This window comes from Marmota flaviventris, chromosome 8 (genome assembly GCF_047511675.1).
Source record: "Marmota flaviventris isolate mMarFla1 chromosome 8, mMarFla1.hap1, whole genome shotgun sequence".
Classification (NCBI taxonomy): domain Eukaryota; kingdom Metazoa; phylum Chordata; class Mammalia; order Rodentia; family Sciuridae; genus Marmota; species Marmota flaviventris.
In genome coordinates this window covers 6,876,138-6,889,465 of record NC_092505.1, presented here as the reverse complement: position 1 = coordinate 6,889,465, position 13,328 = coordinate 6,876,138, and the positions used below count along the sequence as shown (strand labels likewise).

General features: G+C 44.5%; 1 protein-coding gene across 1 annotated transcript in view; it reads right to left on the bottom strand.

Annotated features, from left to right (window-relative positions):
• The window catches only part of Vps26c (VPS26 endosomal protein sorting factor C), a 40,275-nt gene that overhangs the window by 10,902 nt on the left and 16,045 nt on the right, over positions 1-13,328 (bottom strand). The window contains exons 2-4 of the mRNA XM_027929026.2: positions 8,231-8,374; positions 6,901-7,050; positions 1,149-1,229 (exon numbers count right to left, since the gene is read on the bottom strand). Coding sequence (XP_027784827.1) covers positions 1,149-1,229; positions 6,901-7,050; positions 8,231-8,374 — 375 coding nt within the window. The remainder of the gene's footprint in view (positions 1-1,148; positions 1,230-6,900; positions 7,051-8,230; positions 8,375-13,328) is intronic.

The window sequence follows — 13,328 nt, the reverse complement described above, 5'->3', positions numbered from 1 at the left end:
ATCAAGGACATAGAAGACTCTTTCGGGGAGGGTAATCCACATAAAAATTTTGTCTTGCTTCAATTTTAAGACTGGTGATGGAAAAAAGAGAAATAGCCATCTAAACCAAGTAACTTCCAAAAAAAAGGGAAACATTTTAAAAGTGTTTTATACAAATGTAACAAATGTATACAACATAGTTTATCACTGAAAGAGACTCTTAAGCACTATGAGTATTAAAAATTTAACAGGAAAGGGAAACTACAAAAGCTCTAAAAAAATGACAAAAAGAATGTAGGTGAACAGAGGACATCTGTGATTTTGCCAATCTCACACACAGCAGATTTAGGTCTTGTGTTTTTATTTACTACTTCAAAGATTCCATAGCTTGGTGCAGTGGCACATGCCTGTAATCCCGGTGGCTTGGGGGCCTGAGGCAGGAGAATCTTGATTTGAAAGCCAACCTCAGCAAAAGCGAGGTGCTAATAAGCAACTCAGTGAGACCCTGTCTCTAAATAAAATACAAAAAATAGAGCTGGGGATGTGGCTCAGTGGTCGAGTGCCCCTGGATTCAATCCCTGGTACCCCCACCCCCGCCAAAAAAAAAACCCAAACCACAGACATTTCATAATAGTGTAACAGAAATGCAAGCCCAAATTTTCTACAAAACCAAGCTGACTAGCCTGACACTCTGTGGTGGCCCCATTGGTTAAGGTGTGTGGCGGGGACTGTGGAGTGTGTGCAGGCTTCTGCTCCACACCAAAGTAGCCCTGGGAGCTGCAGCCTGGGGAGCTACGGCTCCCGAGCACTGCCCCGCCAGCCCCAGCCTGACTACAGCTATGGAAAGGGCTTTCCAGCTTCAAACAAAATTCCAGAGGTCTGAGCAGGGCACAGACCAGGGAGGGAGGAGGCATGGCCACTTCTATATGAGACAGCACTAGCAAAGCCCGAGAGAGTGCAGAGTGAGCACAAGTCTGTCACCATGTGTCACAGTGAGTATAGGCACTGATGGTCACTGCTGATTCTGCATGACCAAGGAAAAAAACTGCACTGTGAGGGTGAGGTGCTTATGCCACGGGCCACCTCTGACCAGGCATCTCCTGTCTTAGACTAAGTAGTTAACTTATCGCTTGTGCACAGGGTGCAATGCAGACCCGAGGAAAGCTTACAGCAGAGTGAACAATGAATTCACAGGTCTTTGTCAAGTCTTTGGCCAGCAGAGACCGCCTCATGTCACAGCGTAGCGTGTACTAGAAGGAAAAGTCAGAGAGAACAGAGTGTTAGTGGGCTTTGCACTCGTCTTGGCATGATATTCAAGGGGTAAAGGAAGTGACATATTTTAGGGAAACTTTGTCCAATGAACCTGTTTCATAAAGTAATGCACATAACGGGGGAAGTTAATGTTCAAATAAAGGCAAAAACAAAGAACAAGTAAAATCACTTCAAGGTTATTCCTCAGCCTGTTCCCACAGTCGTTCTGAGGCTGGGCCCCTGGAAAGCACACACGGTCTCCTTACCTACAACCTGGGCGAAGACCAGAGCAGGAGGACAGAAGAGCAATGGCAGAGGAGTGGAGCTGTCCCAGTGCAGCTGTCCACCGCGCTGTGTGAGCCCAGACACGTAACAACTTCTCTGAGCTTCCACTCGCCCCTCCATAAAATAGGGGTATCAATACCCACCTGCAGTGAGCATCAACTAGCTCACACATGGCAAGCACTGAGTGCCAGGCCCGGCACAAAGTGACATCTAGTAGAAAACACCAGAAATACCCGGAGCAGCACCCGGCACCTCCCAGCCCACAGCTCTTCCCTCACACTGCAGAGTGTGTGAGGCACCAGAGCCAAGTTCACAGTTCACACCTGTCACACCCGTAGGGGGCTTCTAGTTGACTAAAGAGAAGTAAAGGCAGAAGTAAAGATCCAGGACCTCAGGGATCCTAAAAATTAGCTCTTCACATCTTGATCTTAAGGAGGAATAAAGAAGGGGAAGTATTTTTAACATTTTTATTTTGAAACACTTCTAATCCATACAGAAGTAAAGGGAGGAGTTAGGGAAGCCCTATGTATCCACAAGCCAGCTCACTCGTGGCCAGCTCAGGACCATCTGACTTCACCATGGCCAGCAGCAGATGGCTGCTGCGGGTGAGGGACAGAGCCGTGGCAAAGAAATGCGGCCGCCGCACACCAGCTCTGAACCTGGCCGCTGGCTTCTCTGCAGTCCCTGGCTGGTTTTCTGAGCTGGCCACTGCTGGCTACTTACTGCAAAGGGGGCTTGTCCTCCCCAGACAGAGTACATAACAGGGCTGGTCACTGAGCTTGAAGCCAGCTTGGGACTGAGACAGCAACCTCACGTCCCTGTCCATGAACCTGGAGCAGCCTGGAAACAAAATTCCATGATATGATTACCTTCTTTTTGCTAGTCTTTAAAACAAAACCAGGGGGCTAGGGTGCAGCTCAGTGGTAGAGCTTGGGCAATACCCAAAGTCTGTCCCCAACATACCCCCAAATCCTACAACTTATGTTTAATAAAGCTAGCTGCTGCTTAATCATCCAGGAAAAATTTTAGAGTTACATAAAAAATAATTTCCATACCTAGGACCATATGCATAGTTGTGAATCTTGCATGAAATAAGTTCTTATATATCTAACATACTATGGGAGATTAGAACATTTTTTATAAGAATCATCCCTTGTCTGCAATGATCATAATATATATGTATGCAAATATGTATATCTTCTTTAACAAGATTTCAATCTAATCTCCCAGCCAGACAAGTTTAGTGAGGGCTGGTAGTGTGTTCAGGTGTGAGTGTGTGTGAGCGCGTGCCCAGAACTGGAAACTGTTCTACTGCTGTACATCCCACTCACTGTCAGGCACGAGCCACACTTCATTCTGGCTGGCCTGGACTCTGATTCTTTTCCTACTGCCAACTTCCCCTCCCTCTATCTCAGTCTTGGATTTCGGCTAGATGCCTTCCACTATCTCCCTACCTGGGGACAGAGTGAGCAGTAGGCCAAACCTCTTCAGAGACTACAGGAAAGAATTCTCCTCTGCTGAAACTGCCAGTCTAGTAGATTGCAAGCTGCAGCACCTATCGGCAGCCCACCTTGCCATGACAGGGGAAGAGCCTGCTTGAGGCCAAAGCTGGCACAGCAGAAGGCTGGCTAAGAAAGGGCTGGAGCCCTGGTTTCCAACCTGGACACACTGTTCCTTTGAAACTGCTGCTTCTACGATCCAATGTCTCTTTTGGGCCTAAGTTAATTTGAGTTGGATCTCTGTAACTTGTGAATGGAAGGGTGTGAATTACAGGCATCAACTTTGGCCGCTATTTAAGTGTGAAAGCATTAATTAGTAATTTAGGGCAGCTAGTGATCACTTGGAGAGGGGAGAAAGTAAAGAGGAAAATCTATGTTTGTTCTAGGAGAGGTGTCAAGTTCTTCTGCATGCCCTGTCCTGATGGGTCCTAACAATATTAATACAAGAACTACAGGGTACGTGTAGGGATAGTCATTAACTCATGTATCCATCACTCAGCAAACACTCACAGAGCACATTATGTGCCAGGCCCAGTGCCCAACTCTTCATCATTCCCTCATTAATCCCCTAGAAGCAAGATCAGGGAGGGCACTGGGGGGTCACAAAGGTGGGGTTTGAATTCACTCCCACCTACAGCCAAAGTCCACACTGAATCCTCCCACAACACCGAGGCGATCCCTCTCCTGGGAAGCCCGGACCTCATCTGACCACGATCTTTCCCAGGTGCTAGCTCGTCCATGTGGTTATGAGCTACGGGAAGTCAGAGGGCTCCAGGACAAAAACCTCAACAACACATTGAAAGGAGGTGCAAGATTGTCTTCTCTGATTATTGGTAAACAGGACACCAACAGCAATACAGAAAGATGCCGGTCAACAGTTTTAAAGTAGACTCCCGTAAAGGGTGTTTTTAATGTTTTAAGGAGGGCTAGAATCTCTGTAAATTAACCCCGAATGTGCCACATCAGCAGACTTGGCAGGGCTGGTACAGTCTGTGCTACAGTATACAATCCTGACAGTTTGTCCATAAGAGGGGAATATACATAATGAAACTTAACTATGATTTAAATAATTTTAAAATGAAAAGGCATTTGCACAAAGTGCAACTGGAAAGACTCATGGACTCTCACACGCAGTGCCTGAAAACGGAGGGGCACTTCAACGGAGCCAACCTGAGAAGAGCATGGGGCTGGGGATGTGGCTCAAGCGGTAGCGCGCTCGCCTGGCATGCGTGCGGCCCAGGTTCGATCCTCAGTACCACATACAAACAAAGATGTTGTGTCCGCCAAAAACTAAAAAATAAATATTAAAAATTCAAAAAAAAACAAACAACAAACTGAGAAGAGCAGGGCAAGCACCAGGCCTCCCTGAGAGGCAGCACCAATGGCCAGAGCGCCCAGGGAGCTGGGGGTTTAATTTGGACCGCATTCTAAACCCTTTATTGTCTAGTAATTTTTACATTATGTAACCACAATGCAGTTCAAATTATAAATGAAAACTTTATGTCTGTATGAGAAAGGTGATATTAAGGCTTAACAATAAAACTTTTATCCAAGCAATGTGCCTAAGTCAATATTCAGAGTGAGCCCAGTGAGCAATGGGAAGGGGTGATGGCCTGTGGACCCCTGTGCCAGGTTGGCCATGTGGCCCCAGGAAGTTGCTGTCCTCTCTAGGTGGCACTTACTGTACTACCGCTAGACAAGAAGACTAGAGAAAAACTGTCAAGTCCTTAAATCAAAAGAATGGAATAGAACAAAGAGCCATGATCCTACCTTCTCTTAGGCAGATTTGTTCAGAAGAACACCAAATGTGAATATAGAATGGGAATTAGATGACACTCGAGGATTTATGTTCATTTTGATAAGAATGAAAATGTTACCTATGATCTTGTAGGAGATGGCCTATTTTTTCAGAGATGGACATTGAGGTATTTTGACATGAAGTGTGTCAAGAATCTTAACTTTGAAATGATTCAGAAAAAATAAACACATATGGAAAAAAATGAGAGCAGGGCTGGGTGCCACTGAGTGGCAGAGCGCCTGCCTAGCACACAGGGCCCCAAGTTCTGCAGAATAGAGGATGGCCAAGTACCAATAAATGCTGAGCACGATAGGGTAAGCGTGATAAGCTTAATAAATGCAAAGTTAAACTAAGAAGAAATCTCATCTTTAGAATTTGTGAGATATTTGGAGACTTACACAATTCCCAATTACAGCATTCTGAGGTTAATCCTCAAATTGTCAAATCTGAGGACCAAAATAAAGAGGTGGGTAGGGGCAATGATTTCTTTCCTAGGAAATTTACCACCTGCTAACTCCCCTGCTGCATTTTTCTAAAATAATTTTTTAGTTGCCGATGGACCTTTACTTAACTAATTAATTTATTTATATGTGGTGCTGAGAATCAAACCCAGTGCCTCGCACATGCTAGATGAGCGCTCTACCACTGAGCCCCAGCCCTCCCCTGCTGCATTTTAAGCACCTTCTGGTTTACACACTCTGAGCAGGGACACAGCACAACTCTTGTGTGCACACCTGTATGTCTTTCTTGGCAACCTTTGGAAAAGAGTGAAATTTCTGATTCAAGTTTAAACAAGTTAACTTTTTAATAAATAATGATAAAGGAGAGAATAACAAGTATGACCAGTAAAAACCTGATCTCATTCCACTCAGTTTCTAATGGACATAACATAGCCTTAGAGCATTACATCAACACTGAGAGAACTACAAGCCAGTGGATAGTGACTCTGGATACAGAATAAAAGCAGTTTTCAACATGAAACACTCAAGATATTTCCAGTCTCCTTACATTTTCACTCACTTTCTTTCATGGTGGAAACACTCCCAGCCTAGAAAGCTGTTTGGAGCTCAGGTCTGGGGACCAGCAGCTGGTATGTGCATGCACCCAAGCGGCTGTCTCTGAACTGGACCCCATCACTGCTGCTACTCCTGAGGTCACCCCAAGCCTGTGGCTAGAGATGTATGTGCTGCCTGAAGCATGTACACTAACCATAAAGAACCACAGACATGTTTTTCCTTCACAGCAAGATGGAGTCATTGTCCTGCATATGTTTCTTCTTGACAGACCTCAGGCAGCTCAGAAACACATGCAGACCAACGATTGGTTACACCCTCCCAAGTGCTGGGAGAATTTCTGTTTTAAACTGGTATGTTTTCAGCAGGGCAGTGGTATCTACCAAGCCCAAATTATCAGCTAAACTTAAAAAATCAAACACATTCCTAACTTTCAACCCTTTTGTGCCTGGGCGAGACTGCAGAGTTTTTTGACTTCTAGGGAGAGACTGCTGCAAGGCACAGAGCAAAGTCCCTTTCTTCCTACTGAAGAAGGAAAGGCTCTTCCTCTCGCCTGGAGTCACCACTGGTCCACTCTGGAGACAACAATAGAACTGTGAAAGCCACCCGTCACCAGCAGAGGTGGACGGAAGTCACAAACTCACTTCCCCTCATTGACAAGGTTTGCTCAATGAAGAACGTGTGATTGTACTAAAGAAGCAGCCTTGGGGATTAAACAGAGGGATCTTTATAAGAGTAAAACAGACAATTAGTGCTGGTGCCAGAGAGAAGAGAGGGCATCTCTGTCACCTAACAATAAAAGTGACAGAGGTTGGTGCTGCCTCAAAAGAATGCTCAGGAAACAAAGGAATTTTAAGAAAGAAGTTATGGCTTGGGTCCTGTCAAAAATAATGGTCACACATGAAATGTAGTTAGCCAGGGGAAATGACTGAATTGTCAGAATATCCATGCAAGGACTCAGCAATAAGTCCAGTATGAAATTCTTGGATCCATTTATCAACTTTCAGTATAAACGACCAAGCCGATTTTCAGCAGAAAAATTCTGAAATCAACTGCATGGGATTCGGGAACTCACCTGAATGTTGACAAACACACCATGGTAGGTCTCGTGCAGGACTTTGTTACCCTTCACGTAGAGAGGAAATTCAAAAGGAATTTCTGTTTTGCCACTGGGAAACTTTCCTGGCTTCACCATTTCTATGGTGCTGTTGATAATCTGGATCGGCTGCAAACAAAGTCAGATGTCCCCTCCAATCAGAGCCGTCTGGTAATCATCTTAAAATATAGCACCCTGAGCTCCTGGACACTGCTGGGTCTGGAGATGAACAAGGAGTCTGTTCTTTTTTTTTTTTTTTAAGTCTCTTCCATGGATAATTCTTATTTAATAAAAATTTCAGTTTTGTTACAACATCAGACGTTGAGGGGCTTGGCACACAACAGGAACTAAGCCCACATGTTCCCCTCTTCTGCCCAAATCTCTCATCAGCTGTCCTCACAATCGCTATGTGCAGGATGCAGAGGGGGCACAGCACAGTGAAGCTGCCTGGCCATGGGGCACATGTGACCCACGGCTCCTCCTCATCAGGCTGTGTCCTCTCGGGTCACGCTGCCCCAGTTCCCATGGCCCTCTGGCCTTTGGAGCCTGGCGCTGCAGCTGGTGAGTGGAGCAGCCTCTTCCAGCCCTGGTTACCTACACACGACTTCTCTCTAGCCTCCCAGGAGGAAGGCAGCGCTGACTGCAGGGACTCGCTTCCTGTGCTTTGGTTCAGCAGTACCCTCAGAAAACTGAGGACTTAGGAAGGGAATCACTAAACAATAGTGACTTAAAAGAAGAGAACTGGGCAAAAAAATGGGAAACTCCTACGTCGGACCCCCATGTAGCACCCCCTTCCCTATTCACTCTTCTTCCTACATTAGAGTTAGTGTGGCCTTCAAGAAAGGGAAACTATAAGTCTAGAAAACAAGTTCACATTCTGGAACACAAAACTCTTCCCTAAGTGACAAGGAGAACTGCCACTTGCTCCATCTGCCTCTAACTTGGATGTCAGACCCAACAGGAGCAACATGCACAGCTGGGAAGTCAGTCCTGAATGAGGAAGGCAAGGGTGGCCATGGGCCACAGGCACCTTCTCAGAGGAGCTCCAATCTCTCTAATGGCTGAAGACAGTCCATGCATAGTTATCCTAACCCTATGTACGGAGTAGGGACAAATGCAAGCATACTTTGCATAAGGGGATAATTTTAGAAACAAAATATCTAAATGCTTTCATGCTTTGGGGTTGATTGGTAAGTATTGCAAGGGGGGTGACCCCCCCCCCTTGCAAGTAACAACCAATGCACCAATAAAGGCAGAGGGCAAGTGAAACATACCATAAACTTTCGAAGCCCGAGTTAAGCATTCTTACCTTAACAGAATTGTAAAATGCTTCGAACACTCCCACACTTTTGGCACTGAGCTGGAGGTTCACGGTTCCTTCCATGGTCAAAGACACTCCCTGGTGCTGGACGGAATCCTTACTAGAGACGACCACCACGCCTGAGAGCATTTCCTGGGGACAAGAGGCAGCCTCCAATCATATCAGAGCATCTCACCTCAATTGTTGGCAAAAGGAAGTCATCTTAATAATCAAATCATTCAAAGATTGGGAAGATCATGGAGACGTGGATTCCGGGATAGAGGGGGTCTGTCCCTAGGGAAGAAGGTGCTGAGGACAGCGACACAGCACAGCTGCACCCTCATCCCATGGCTGCCTGCCAGGCTGAGCTGGCTGGGGCAGAGCCCACTGTGGCTGACTCCAGAGTGCAACCCACCCTGCTGCGACAAAAGCATCCACAGTGTCCCTTCCAAGGGACTTCGGAAAGCACAGTCCTCTCGGCCTCCCAGAATGACTATTTCTGAAGTGACCTTCAGAACACTGTGTGGCTGCCATCAGATGGCAGAAAGCAGTTGACAAGAAACCAAAAAAGAAAAAGAAAAACAGCAGGAAGGAAAATCGGCATGCAGACCGACCATTTAAAAAACGTCTGCGCTGCTGGCGTCTGAACGTGCTCACCTCGAATTTCTCTAGTCACCCAGCAAAGTATCTCTCCCCCAAGTACTTATGTTATGTGAACTTTTGAGAGCAGGGAATATTCTGTGTGCCTTAAATGTGCTTCATGTTTTGTTCTGTGTCCCACTACCCACCCCAAAGCCCTGAAGTCTAGTTAGATGCTATCATTTCCATTTTAAGCCAAATTCAGAGAGAACTCATTTTGTTCCTAAACAACACAGAAACCTCATAAGCAGCAGATGAGAATTCCTCTGAAATAGCTTCTAAATTTAAATAAAATTAATTCTATTAACTTTTTGTACAACTCAAAAAGAAATTTAAATTTTTTAAAAATTTAAATCCACTAGTACATTTTCCAATAACTTAACTAGTATGTCCCAATGATTATGAATGAATACAACACTAGCAGATAGATTTGTTCCCAGGTAGCACAACATTTTCAGTTATTCTCCTGGGAACAGATCTCAGGCGGACTGCTGAGAGGCTGATTATAACTGTGGCATCCACACAGCCACCCTGGGGCGTTCGAAGGACAAAGCACTGGAGCACGTTGGGAGCGAGCAGGGTAAATATTTCATGATCTTGTTATTTTTTGAGTTAATTAAGAAACAATATAGTGGAGAAAATAAAAAATTTAATAATATATTTGTTGATAGGCATTTTCACAATATACAGGTCTAGTGAGTCCATACCAACAAAAAAAGAATATAGGATGAATCTAAGTGTAGCCCAAGGAGTTTAGAAGCAGAAGATGATTTGACAGAGTTAGGACCCCTGTTTGTGAAAAAGGACAATTCTTATTCTGGCAAAGGAGGGCAGGATGAACGTGGATGACTAAAATTAACAAAACCCCAAGACCTTACCAAGAACTTCCCCCTAACCTTTGTCTAGACTCAACAAGAAGAGAATAAGATATAAGGGTCGGGAAAGTACCAACACCTCACCCAACACAACAGGCAGGGCCTTCAGCTGGGGCCAGGACTCCAGGAGGGGGCACTCACAGACTTAAGGACACCGAGGAACCTGGAAATGAGAGACAGAAATCTCCACAGGTGCATGGCAGCTTGGGGGGAAGAGCCATGGCTTTTGACATGTAGCACATTGACATGTAGCACATTTCTGTCCTAAGAAAGGTGAGGCCATCAGAAGTCCTGTTGAGGAGGAAGGCAGGCCCCACACTGTGTGCTCTAGAAGACACTGAGGGGTGGCCCAAGCTCCAGACTGCACATCTCACCCCTATGCTGTTTGTCAAAGCGGCACTGCCGACACCTGGGACCCGTCAGCATTAGGAAGAGATGGTCCTGTCCTCTGGGCCAAGATTACCACGCAGCCCAGCCTCCAGCAGGGAAGCTCCATTCTCTGCCCCTTGCTAGGTGTGGGGCAAGGTTGGAGAGAAAGGTGTCTGTGAGTCCACCTTCTACCAGAGACCAACAGTTCACCCTGGGCACAGAGCACACCTGTCACCCCCCATCTCAGCATCACTGGCTATCTGGCAGAAAACTGCTACCAAGTTTGTCTGAAGGGTAGTAAAAGTGACTACATTTTCCAGTTTTGTCTTCTCTCCCTGTAAGAGGCCACTGCCAAACTGTAACATTTTTTCCTTTTTGTTCTGTGGAATTAAATGTCAAAAACATACTAGGATTTCAGGTCTGAAAACGAGGCATCAAGTCAGCATTCCCCGCTTGGCTTCCTGGAAACCATCCAAAAGAATAAGAAGCAACCACCAGCTCCATTGGGGCAGAGCTAGAGACAGTTCAACTCCACGAGACAGGTGGCAGGTCTGCTACAGGAGGTGAGAGGCAAGCAGGGCAGGAACTAGAAAAAGAAGAAATCTGCTTCTGGAAGCGAGACGCCTGTGGGAGCAGCTGAGCCGCACTCCAGGCTGCGTTCAGTGGGTGTGGAGCATGGTGACGCCTCTCCAGTTGGCCATCTTATGGGCTGAAGAAAGCCAACCTCAGCCTGCTAGGATGCTCCCAGCCAGCCTGGCCAAGCAGTGAATTCACCTGGTACAAGAAGGAGACACTAAAAAGAATCAGGGCTGGGGACGTAGCTCAGTGGGAGAGTACTTGCCTAGCATGAGCCAGGCCCTGGGTTCCATACCAGTCCCCCCCACACACACAAAAAAATCCAAACAAACAAACAAAAAACCAGCACAGGGACACATGACATAGAGTGGATTAAAAAAAAATAAAAGGGGAGAATGTGGGAGAGAGAGGAGGAGGAGAGAAATTCAAGTGGCAGATGATGACTGCAGAAAAGACAGATCATGTCTCCTGGTACTTAAAAGAACTCTAAGGGACGAGCCTCCCACTCAGGGTAAAAGCCAAATTCCACCTGAGGCCTGTCTGGCTCTCTCCTCACGTAGCCCTCTGAGATCCTCAGCTCCCCAATGGCCCTTTGCAAAGGCTTCAGTCACATCCTCGTGCCCCACATGCGCTCCCCCTTCCACCTGGATGCTCTTCCTCAGACACCTACCTGGTGTGCTACCTTATCCCCAAGTCACTGTCAAATGACAACATTTCAGAGAAGCCTGACTCCCTGCCCCCATTTAAAACTGCACCACCCCTCGCCAACACTCACTTCTCTCCTCCCCTAACGTTGCTCTTATCACCTTCTAAAATACTGCATAAGTACTTGTCCCCGGGCATAAACCCCACCAGGGTAGAGTGATGGGCAACAGCAGGCACTCACTGAACATTTACCGAATAATAAAGGATCATTCACCATAAAAAAAAAAGAAAAAATTGTGAATGTGCATTTCACCGTGAATCTTTAATATGTAATGAAGCAGCTACTTCTATACAGGGGTACACAAACACAGAGCTAAGGGCTGGGGCTGGGGCTGGGGCTCAGTGGTGGAGCGCTCACCCAGCACATGTGAGACACTAGGTTCGATCCTCAGCATAAATAAACTTTAAAAAAAAAAAAGAGCTAAGGGCTGAAATGTCAAGACCAAAAGAAGAGAGAAAAATGTTTATTTATTTTTATTTTTTATTTTTAAAGCTCAGAAAAGTAATGGAAGGAAACAAAACCACCAAAGAAAAGGTGATGAAATTTTTGGCCTCAAAATAAATAAAGAGAAGAAATTTTTTAAAACTCCAAATAAATTAAATAAAATTTATGGAAGATTTAAAAAGAACCACAAAGATAATGACAAATAGGTTAGAAAAGACGAGAAATACCACACAGATATATAATCAAAGTCCTAACCAAAAACTGAGATAATGGAAAAGAACAAATATTTACTAAGATAATTTTAAAATATTGAAAGGGCAAATAAATTAGGAATTATCAATGAAAACATACTGTAGTAAAATTATTATTTAAAAAAAGAAAGAATCTTTTACGAGTCAGGCAAAAAGATCAAGTTATTTATAAAAGGGAAAAAACCCAAATTTCTCTATGGAAAAGTATAATTAAAAATGAAAGGTGACTCTATGACCAGTGTGATTCTGCAATCTGTACAATTAGAAAAATGAGAAATTATACCCCAATGATTCAAATGTTTGAATTGCCAAGATCATTGTCATGTCATGTGTAGCTAATTAAAAAAAAAATTAAATTAAAAAAAAAAATGAAGGGCTGGGGCTGGGGCTCAGCGGTAGCGCCCTTGCCTAGCAAGTATGAGGCACTAGTTTCGATCCTCAGCACCACATATAAATAAATAAATAAAGGTCTATCAACAACTTAAATAAATATATATATATACATATATATATATATATACACCCACCCACACACACACATACATACATATATAAACTAAAGTGGAGAGCTGGGGTTGTGGCTCAAAGAGCTCACCTAGCATGCATGAGGCGGCACTGGGTTGGATCCTCAGCTCCACATAAAGTAAAATAAAGACATTGTGTCCACCTATAAGTAAAAAATAAATTTAAAAAAATGAAAGTCAAGTACTACAATGCTCAAGTGTGAGCTCAGAATTTTATATCTACCTAAACTATCATTCCAGTACAAAGGACACAGTTTTAAAAATGCAAACAAGGGGCTGGGGATGTGGCTCAAGCGGTAGCGTGCTCGCCTGGCATGCGTGCGGCCCGGGTTCGATCCTCAGCACCACATACAAACAAAGATGTTGTATCCACTGATAACTAAAAAATAAATATTAAAAAAAATGCAAACAAACAAAAACCAAAAAGTCTAACGAACCATACAAACCCCAAGCCCCAAGACTACTATATAAACATCCTTCTCCAGGAATTTACTGGATAGTGAAGTACAACTATGGAGAGATGACCGGAAAAACAATGTCAAATAACCAATTTGAGCATTAACTCCATTTAATTGTAAGAATAATTGTTCACAGTAGGGGATTAATATATAATGGCTAATACAAAAGATTTAAGATATAATAGAAAGTTTAAAGGGTGTCAATTAAGACAATTACAAAAGTCCATGACTATAAAATCATAAAAATAACATAAAGGAATTAAAA